Source organism: Tamandua tetradactyla, chromosome 11 (assembly GCF_023851605.1).
Source record: "Tamandua tetradactyla isolate mTamTet1 chromosome 11, mTamTet1.pri, whole genome shotgun sequence".
In the NCBI taxonomy this organism is placed as follows: domain Eukaryota; kingdom Metazoa; phylum Chordata; class Mammalia; order Pilosa; family Myrmecophagidae; genus Tamandua; species Tamandua tetradactyla.
The window spans coordinates 89,804,213-89,814,621 of NC_135337.1; the positions used below are offsets into that span (position 1 = coordinate 89,804,213).

Here is a 10,409-nt window from a genome sequence, read left to right on the forward strand (position 1 = left end):
GCGGTGGCGCGGGGAGCGAGCGCGCGGGGCGGAGGCTGGAGCCGCAGCGGGCGAGGGAGGGCGGGGGAGGGGCGGACCCTGCGGCCGTCGCCCACCAGGAGGGGGCGCTGCGGTGCGTCGGCGCCTCAGGCCCCGCCCGCGCGCGAGCCTGGCGCCCCCACCCGGACCGGAGAAGGGGCGGCCAGCCCCGCGTGTCTCTCCCCAAAGCTCACCTGCTGCTTTTCCGGGGCAGGGGCAGATCCTTCTGGAAGGCAAAGGGGCAGAAGGACAAGGGTCAGTGCGGGCCAGTGACCGCTGCCGGCAAGTCCTTGCAGCCCCCCCGGAGGAGCAGAAGCAGGGTGAACGCGGGTCCCTTATCAGCATTGTCACTTTCATCCTTGTAGATGCGCGAGGGACGGGTTTCTCGTGGGAGAGGGTTCCAGGGGAATTCTTCCACCCACCCCTCCCCCAGAGACCAGGGCAGAGAAAATAGGAGGGCCCCCATAGGTGGGCTCCTGAGTTGGCATCTCAATGTGTCCGTGCAAATGAAGCAGCAGTCTCTGTTGGAAAAAATACATATCTTGAGCGCCTACTGTATGCCAGCCCCTAAACTAGGCATTGGGGCTAGAGCAGTAAGACAAGTTAGAAACCTTCCGGGGTTAGTACTTAGTGGAGAAAGATGGACAATAAAGTGGAGGAGATTATTTTAGACAGTAATAAGTGTTATGAATAGAAGGAAGCAGGATGAGGGCTACTCTGGGGAGGTGACTTTTAAGCTGGCTGCTGAAAGGCAAGACCCAGCCTTGGGAGGATCTATGGAGAGAGCATTCCCCAGGAAGAGGGAACTGCAAGGAGAAGAGCTTTCAGGCAAGAATGATCTTGGCATGTTCAAGTATGAAATGTTGAATGAATAAATCAATGAATGAATCTTCCACAGTCCAACAGACCTGCCTCACCCTGGTCCCGTTGGGGGTGTTGGGTGGAGGAGATTTGAAATGTGAATGGCCTGGTATCTTGTTCCACAATGGCCAATAAAAATAATTGGTGGCTATTAATTTTGTGTGTTCACGTTCGAGGAAGATTGTATTCCATTTGTCCAGGTTTCAGTAACTAACTTCAGGGATCTGGAGTTAAGGGCATCTTGGCCCTTTTCCTAGGACAGCAGTGGAGAGAGGTGATGTCACTTTCCAGTTAGTTCGATCTTGAAAAGCTCAGAGATGGAAGGAAGGGGCTTGGACCGGGGCCCTGCGGCTGCAAAGATTCAGGGGGAGATTTCTAAAGCTCTGTTGTGGGAACTCTAAGAAAGGTAAAATGAGGATATTCTCGATTCTTCCTAAGATCTCAGAAAGCAGGAAGCCCTGGGCTCAAATCTCAGCTCGGTCCCTTATGGCCTTGGCAAATGACCTTCCAATAGTCCATGCTTCCTAAGGTAGCTGGGATGATTCTGTGAGATGGCATCGTGCAAATAGTAAGCACTCAATAAATACTAGGTCGTGGGAATAGGAGTAATTGTGAATGGACGTGCTACCAGGACAGGAGATGGGCCAGAGGGACAGCTCATTCTCATGGAGAGAGGACGGGCTTATGGACAGGGTCACTGGGCATGCTGTCCCCTGTTGTCAGCCCTGTCCTCTCGAGCCACGGGTGGCCAGAAATCCACACCGGGTTTTCCTTCTGTCTTTGCGGAATAGGCGTGAATGAGTCCCAGCCTGGACCTGCCATACTTGCCGCGCGTCCGCAATGGCCCAAGTGAAATCCAGGTCTGGATTTTGTGGCCACGGAGCCCAGAGGGGCAGAGGTCCCTTCTAACGCAGGCACCCTTGGCCTTCGAGCGTGGTCCCCGTGGGGACATTTAAGCGCCACCGGAGGAGTAAGTTCTTGAACACAGCCTCGACTTCTCGCGCTCCCAAACACTCTAAAGTCGAGGGAGGGGACAAACCGGAGTGGCAAAGGATTCGGACCTTTGGTGTCAGGGTAGTTAGACGACAGGTCCAATCTCAGTCTCTCTAGGGAGATGATTCCGCTTCTCCTCAAAATTAATGGATGGCGCCGCCGACAGGGTGTTCAAATTCAGGATGCTGCCTGCATACGTACTCTATCCCAAATGCACACCGGGGACCTCTTGGGTGCTCTGCGATGGTTGGAGAGTCTCTAAGGGATTGTACCTATGTACATCTGTGTGTGTGTGTGTGTGTGTGCGTGTGTGTGTACGTGTGCACTCAGCAGGGAAGTGGTTAATCTTGCCAGAAAGGAAGCAGGGGAACTGGACTCCAGCAGGCGGTCGCCAGGCGGTGATCGGTGATGGCGTCTTTGGTGAGGAAGGTGGGGAAGTGGAGAGAAGGGTCTGGGCGGGATCCCCATTCCCAATTCAAGGGCTGGGGGCGGAGCCTTCCGCGGGAGGTAGCAGCCCCGTGTGGCGGTGAGCCAATGGAAGTCCGCGCCCGCCCGGAGGGTGGAGACACACCCCATGCAGGCCCCGCCCCTTTCCACTCCTTTCCCAGGGACCCGACGGAGCGGACCCAGCCCCGCTGCTGCAGCGCTTGCTCGACCTTTGTCGCAACTCCTTCTCTTTTCTCAGAACGCATTTCCAACGCCCCCAGCCCTGCCAAAGAAAGGACCCAGACTCTGAGATGGGACCATCTGGGTTCTGTTTGAAACCAAATCAGTTCTCCAAACCATGCCTGGGTCCAGCATCATCCAGCCTCCTGAAAAGTCCTTCCTGCTATCTGACCCCCATTTTTCCTTCTGCAATGGGCGCTGAGCTCCCCTTGGTCTCCAACCTCGATGGCCAGACCCTTCTCCATTTCCGGTGGTGGATTACAGGAGTCCAGGGATGGACGAGGCGCTCTGGATGAGTCTGACTCGTCCCCTTCGTGCTGCAGTCTTGGGGTGCAGCGAGAGTCTGGGCCCACACTTGGCTTTATCTATGTCCACTCCCACCCCCCAGAGTACCGGGAGCGGGTCTGGGTTGGAGAGAAGCTCAGAAGGGCCAGACCTCAGACCGACAGTGGGATAAAGCCTTGATCAGTTTCCCCTCGGAGTCAGTGTGGGGGCAGCGCTTGACCCCCGTATCAAATCCCCACCCCACCCCGAGAAGCCCGAGCTGAAGACCTGAGCCTCAGAATCCTCACGCGGTTTGGAGGTGGAAGTTCCCTGAGCCTGGCTTTGTCCCCACCTTTCCCACGTTCCCAACAGCCCTCAGTTTCCCACTCCGCGCAGTGGACCCACGCGTTCCGCGCCTGCGCAGCGGCGACCAGCGTCTTCTAAGGCTGCAAGGAGCTAAAAATCGCTCCCGCCCACCCACAAGCTGGGCTGGACTTGGGGATCGCCGGAGGGAGGGGGGAGTGGGGAATGGGGTAGAATGAAAAGTGAGGAGGCTGTCTAGGTGCCTGTCCAATTAGGGCAGTAGGAAGAATCCTGGGGATCAGGCAGGGTGCATGGGGGGTGCAGGGGAACCCCACGCCTCGGAAAGGGGCTCCTGGGGTGATGAGGGGCGAGGCTGCCGCACAAACATGTTTACGGCTGCTGCGGCGCCGGCGGCCCCGAGGGGCGCAGCCCTGGGGCAATAACTTTGCCTTGCGGGCCCCCCCCCCACCACGTCCGCCTGGCGGGGGGGGCCAGGGCGATGACCTCGGCCCCAGTCCCCTCCTCCCCGGGCGGGACCGGCGACCCTTAGGCTCCCCTCGAGGAGGAGCGCTAGTCTGCACCCCCTCCTTCAGCTCTGGGGAGCCCCGGGCGGCGCCTGAGGGGCGGGGTCCCCAGCGCGGCGGGACGCGCGGCCAACGCGTCCCCGGCTGACAGCGTCCCCAGTCCGTGGGAGGGGGCGCCCGGGCCGACCCTGGTGCAAGTTCTCCCGCCCCCTACCCGGCCCCGCCCCAGGGCGCCGACCCCTTCCCCTCCGCCCGGCTCCGGGGCCGCGGCGTACCTGCAGCCTCCGGCGGCGGATCAGGCCCGAATCGTCCATGGCGGCGGCGGCGGCGGCAGCGGCGGCGGCTTCGGCCCGGGGGAGGGAGGAGGGAGGCGGCGGCGGCGGGAGGAGGGAGGAGGGAGGGAGTGAAGAGCCGCGGGGACCGCGGCGGCGGCGGCGGCTGGGGGGGGCGGGGGCGGAGCGAAGTGGGGCGGTCCCGGTGCCGTCACTGCGTCTGGGCGCCCGAGCCCGGCCTCGGCCACGGCTGCAGGCGCTGGGGTGGGGGTGGGGATGGGGTGGGGGCGGGAAGGAGGGCGAGGGGAGGGACTTCCAGATGCCCCCCCCGGGAGCCAGGCCACCTACAGACGGCCCCATGAAGAGACCCCTATGCGTAGACACCCCCTAGGGGAGAGCCATTCTCATGGGTAGAAAGTCCGCCCAGCACTAAAACACCCCAAGGGAGACATTCTCACTGAGCTTCCTGCCCCTCCACCTCCAGCAACCCCCTCGGGGAGACACATTCCTACAGGGAGAAAAATCTCCAGGGGGGAGATTCTCTCCAATCAAGAAATCTACCCACACCCCCCAAAAATCATTCATAATAGAGATGGTCTCTGAGAGGCGACACCGCCCCTTCAAAAGTCGCCCCCCCCCCCCCGCAAGAAGAGACATTGCCGAGGAGAAATATCCCCATGGCGACAATTCACGTGCAGAGCCTGGGGAAGGGACCCTCTAAGGAGCGACCCCCCGAAAAGCCATATTCTCTGTTTGGAGAGAATATTGTCCCCATCCAAGAGAACCCCACACAAGAGAGGGACCTTTTCACCCAGGGCACCCTTTCAAACAGGAGAGACCCCTGGGAAATACTCCCTGGAGATATGTGCCCTTAGAAAAATATTTACACGTATATACCGTCCAACCTGCACCCCAGACTTTCCCAAGCATACCCCCAGCGACCCCAAATCTCGCCGTCGGGATTAAGGAGCCAGGCCAGGCCAGGCAGACCGTATTTATAGGAGCGATTAGCCGGTAGCTGGGAGAGGGTGGGGAGGGCGGAGTGGCTGGAAAGATTTTCAGCCTCCAGGTCCTCTGCTACCCCTTCTGCTGCAGAGGCCAAACCAACCCTGCTCCCCGGGGTTGCAGAAGAGATCGCCCCAGGCCTCCTCACTCCACTTCCAGGCCTGGGAGGGCGGGGTGGGGGGCTTCCAGGGGTCCCGGCCCCTGGCTGATGGGAAAGCCCTGAAGGACACGGTCCCCGGGCGGGAGCGACCCCTGCCGGACACCGGGGGATTTCAGTCTCCGCCTCCGTCATTCTCTGCTCCTTTGCCCGAGTTATCTCTGTCTGTGTCTCTCTGTCTCTGTCTGTCGGCCTGTCTGCGTTGCCTTCCCGCAGAGTCTGTCCGTCCCACACGTCTCTCTGTCCAGGGCCGGGTCTCCACCGCGCGTGTAGCCGCGACTGACGGCCGCGGCCTCGGGAGCTCTCCGTGGTGCTGACCCCGCGTGTTCCTGTCCGCGGTGCTGAAGTTGGAGGGCAGAACGGGAGCTGAGGTCAGGGGAGGGGTGCGGAGGCCCTGGCGGGACGTATAGCCTCGTGCCTGGACTGGCAGGACCCGCGAGCGCCCTGCACCACCCCAAATGGACTTGGAAAAGCCAAGGCCGATCAAGTCTTGATGGTTGAGGCCTCCAGGACATCGCTGGGGGCCCACAGAGGGCCTGGGAAAGACCATTTCCTATTCATTCATTTTTTTCAATATTTAATTGAGTACCTATTGTGTGCAAGGTAGTGTTTTAGGCACTGGGAGTACATCAGTGAAAGAGACAGAAATCCTGCCCGACCCTAATGGGGCTAGGAGAAAGACTATGGTGGCAGTCAAAGCTCACAAAAACATACACGCACACTGTGCAAGTACAGGCACACACTCACTCTGCAAACACAAGCATACAAACACACTCAGCAAACACAAACATAAGCCAACACATGTACACACTCTGCAAACCTACGCACAGATATACAAACATACTTTGCAAACTCACCCACAGACACATACATACAAGCACATACTCAGCAAAACAGACATACAAACACATATTCACACACTTTCCAAACACATATCAACAATCACAGGTGCACACATTCTGCAAACACACACAAACACACATACAGATACATACTCAGCAAGTCGACACATGCAAGCATATGTACAAGTTGTGCAAATATGCACCCAGCAAACACAGACATAGAGACATACTCTGAAAACACATAAATATAAAATACAAACACACTCAGCCAACACAGACGTGCACAAAAGCATACACAAACACAGATACACGCAAAAACATCACACTGCAAAACACACACAAGCACACACATTCAAATACATACTTAGCAAACACGGACACACACTCAGAGAATGCAGACACGTACTCAAGGCGCACACACTCAAACAATGCATGCAAACTCATAGAAGCACCCAACAAACATAAATGTATTATTCTAGAACCAAGAAAAGCTCATCTACACAGGCGAATCCTCACCCACTGCACAATACATTATCCACCTCTACACAACACATGAGTTTGTGCACATGCACGCGTGCACACGCACACACACACAGAGCAGGGCTGTGTTTCTTGCCTGACTTCCCTCACTAGAATGTCAGTTCCATGAGGATTGAGGTTTTCATGTCTTATTCACTGTTGCATCCGCAGAACCTGGCACACAGTAGGTGCTCAATTAATGGTTGTTCAGTGAATGGAAGAATTGAGGGGATATACCCAAGGGACACATTCAGAGAAACTTCAGATGGATACAGATGCACAAACACACTAATGTTTTGTGCACAGACTAGCCCTCTGACCAGCACATGATAACACCTCCTTATTCACGCATGGTGAGCATTCATGATCAAGAGCCTTTATCCACCGACTTACTCATCTTTTCACAGCGATTCTGGGCACCCCCTCACACACCCAACCAAGAGACACGTAGACACATCCTCAGTCAACAAACATGCACATACACGCTCAACACAGCCACACAACCAAGAGACACACGAGTGCACACACACACACACACAGCACATATAGATATGGAGCTTAGGCCGCAAGCTCAACATAAGGGCACACGAATACATGCACGCCGGCGCCTGGTACCCAGGACTCGAAGATGCAGGATGAGGGGCGGGGCTCTGGGAAGTCCCGCCCCACACCAAACCACGCCCCTTTCGGCCGCCGCTGTTTCCTGGGCTTGACCCGGAGGTGTCTCAGCAGCGCCCTAGATCCCCGTCCGGCTAACAGGTAAGGGGCAGCCGAGGAGGTGAGAGGAAGAGGAGGTGACTGCCTTGTCTCCGCACACCCCCAGCTACCCCCGTCCCCGGGGCTTTCGGACCCCAGCAGCGGAACTCGAGCCCTGCTAACAGGGGAGCTTGGCCCCACTAAAGGCCCAGCCCTGGAAGGCAGCCCCTAAGCCGATTGCGGGCGGCCCGAGAGAAGGTGACCGTGAGAAGGGCTAGCGGGAACGAGAGGAGGGAGGGGGCTGGGAGAGGTGGGGAGGAATTACTGGACAAGACAGTGGGTTGGAAGAGCTGGGAAGGTACCCCTGGTCTTCAGGTTTCAGTGGATGGGAGATCCAGCTGGCCCAAGGGGGGCAGTACCTAGATTAAGGGAAGGGGAGACAAGGGTCTGATGGAGTGAGGGGCTACTGGGTCAGAGTCCCCCCACCCAGGGGCCATCTGGGATCTGAATGCCCCTGGCCATTGCACAGCCTTTTGACCAGCTGGCCACCCTCACGCTGCCTGGCACTGCCTGAGGGTATGCACAGGGAGGGTGCCACCCTGAGCTTCCAGTAAGGGGGGCCAAACTTCACCCCCACCCCAGCCAGCTGCTCTCTCAGATAGCCATGGGCTGCAGAGGCCTAGCCTGGGCCGTGCATCTGACTCTGGCATGGACCCTGCTGGGGGCCTGTGGAGGGAGCCGCCCAATCCAAACTCAACCCCAGGGACACCATGGCCTGGAGACCCACCTAGGCACAGCCCAGTGGCACCTGGCAGGTAAGCACACCTGGAAGGTAGGCACCATAGACCCAGCACCCAGGAGCCCCCACCTGACTGTGACAATTTCAGATTTTCTTATGGGAGGGGCTTAGGGGGGCTGCCAGGATGGGCAGCAAGTGGTCTAAGGGCACAGACAGCAGCCAGGCTACCTGGAGCCAAATCCCAACTCTGCCACTTCCTAGCTGTGTGATGCTGGGGAAGTCACTTAAGCACTCTGAGCCTCATGTAGCCCATTTAAAAGGCAAAGGTGGGGCGGGGTGGTCAGGATAGCAGACCTACATCACAGGGGTGTTGTGAGGATTAAACATCAAAGAACTTGTACCTCTACCAGGCACAAGAAGATAAAGACAGTTTTCTCTTTGGGAAAACTGATATAAATTGGGGTTGCTCCAGTTCAGGGGACTGGCAGGTCCTCGTTCCCGACCCCTACCTCAGGATTCAAGACCCCTGTTCACAGGGCTCCCCTTTGCCAGGACCCTGTTGTCCCCTGGACAATCCAGATGCGGTGGGACCCCCGACCGTCCCAGAGCGCTGTGGGGCGCCAAGCCCCGGGTGAGTACAGCTCCCCTCCCCTTCCCCACCGTCATTTCTTCTCGTTTTTGGCCTCAGTCGCTCCCACCCGAGGTCAAAAGCCCCCACGAACCCTGACCCATCCCAGACTTTCTCCCCCGTGTCCAGGTGCCAGGCCTTCTTGGGAAACCTCCAAGATGCTCTCCACAGCCGCTTTCGCCTGCTGCTGCTGGGGGTACGCCAGGCCCAGCCGCTCTGCGCCGAGCTCTGCGAGGACTGGTAGGAAAAAGGGGGCACGGGGGGGGGGGGCGAGGGATGGGGCGGGGCCCGGGGCGGGTCCTGCGACTTGGTTGGCCATAGGCTTGAAGAGGTGTGGCCTACCCTGAACACTGCCAAGGCCTTAAGGATGAGGTCTAAGATTTAGAGGTGAGGCAAAAAGGGACAGGGCCTTTAGAGCCCAGGGCTTGTAAGATTGGGGCATGGTCAACCTTTAAGCCTGGCGTCTGGATGTAGACGTAGCCTTTAAGGGGCCTGGGTTTTAAGGGGCGGGGCCTCTTGATTGGAAAGAGAGGGTCAAAGAGTGGGGAATGTAAGGGGCTGACTGGAACTGAGGAGGGAAGAACTGGAAGACCAGAAAACGGGGTGGAATCGGAAGGGATGGGTTTGCAGGGGAGGCGGGGCCTGGGTCTGAGGGCGGGGCGTGCATATGTGGGCGGGGCATGTGTGGGACGGAGCCTTGGGGAGCAGGCAGCAGGGCCTCCACCCACCTGCTCTTCTCCAAATACCGTCTCCAGGTTCGCCGCCTGCGAAGCTGATGTCACCTGCAGTCGGACTTGGTTCCCAGTCCCAGAAAGAAGGAGCTGCGAGCCGGGCTGCCGTACCTATGGGCAGGTGAGCGTGCAACAGGGAGCACGAGGTCTCCTCCCCCTCTCCAGGTCCAGTCCTAACCGGCCTAGGCCCCAGAGTCCGGGGAGTCCCCAAACTCCCACCCCCGTCCTTCCCTTTTCCGCAGCCAACCTCACCCTCCCTAAAGCTTCACCCCTGCCCTGGCGCTCCCCTCACATCCGCCGGGACCCAATAAGTAGCACCTGCCCATCTGCCCTCCTCAAAGGCACACCTCCTCCCTGGCCCTGCCAACACCCTCCTGCAAGGACCCAGAAGCCGGAGGCATCTGTCCCAAGACCCCGCCCTTGCCCCGCCCGTTGACCACGCCCCCAGCCCCTCCCCGGGGCCGCTGGACTCCGCCCACTCCAGCCCTAACCCCACCCCTTTCTCCCAGACCTTCGCCGACGGCGCGGACCTCTGTGGCTCGGTCCTGGGCCACGTCCCCCTGGTGGCGGCTCCTGGCTCCCGTCACTGCCTCAACATCTCCGTCTCGGCGCTGCCACGTCCCAGACCCGGGCGGCGGGCCCGGGAAGCCGCCTCCGGGCGCTCGCGCCACGCGCGCACCCCACTCCTGGACGCGGCGGGCAGCGGGAGTGGCAGCGGCAGCGGCAGCGGCCCCTAGGTGGCGCCCGTGCTCGGGAGGGAGCCCGGCCCGCGAAGAACCCCAGAGCCCCACACCTCTCCCTTGCCGCCTTCTGGGTTCCAGAGTAACTATCCCTCCTCCCCAAGGTCCCAGAGACTTGCCCCTCCTCGAGAAACAACCCAAGACTCGCTCACTTTTCTCTCCCGGCCCAGAATAAAATCGCTAGCTAGAGTACTTGGTTTGGCTGCTTCTCGCGGAAATAGGTGGAAAGGTCGGTTGCCTGAAAGCGATAGATGTCTCACTTCTAATCTTCGGGTTCTAGAGTGAGGGGCTGATTCTTACTCAAGTGTAATTGACGATCTCAGGTACCTGGAGCCTTTGTTATAACATGGAATACTACGGGTCAGAAACGGGGGGAGGGGGGCGCTTGGGGAGTCAGGGGCACTATCCTTTTCAGTTCCATTTGATACAGCAAGACTGATTGATGCTTCCG

The 10,409-nt window shown here is 58.9% G+C and overlaps 1 protein-coding gene across 1 annotated transcript; it reads left to right on the forward strand.

The window, feature by feature from the left end:
- The first annotated feature begins 7,784 nt into the window (after positions 1-7,784).
- On the forward strand, positions 7,785-9,955 carry RTBDN (retbindin). The gene is made up of 5 exons (XM_077119596.1): positions 7,785-7,935; positions 8,412-8,490; positions 8,617-8,727; positions 9,243-9,339; positions 9,728-9,955. Exons 1-5 carry the CDS (start codon positions 7,785-7,787, stop codon positions 9,953-9,955), a joined length of 666 nt encoding a protein of 221 aa, XP_076975711.1.
- Positions 9,956-10,409: the final 454 nt, after the last annotated feature.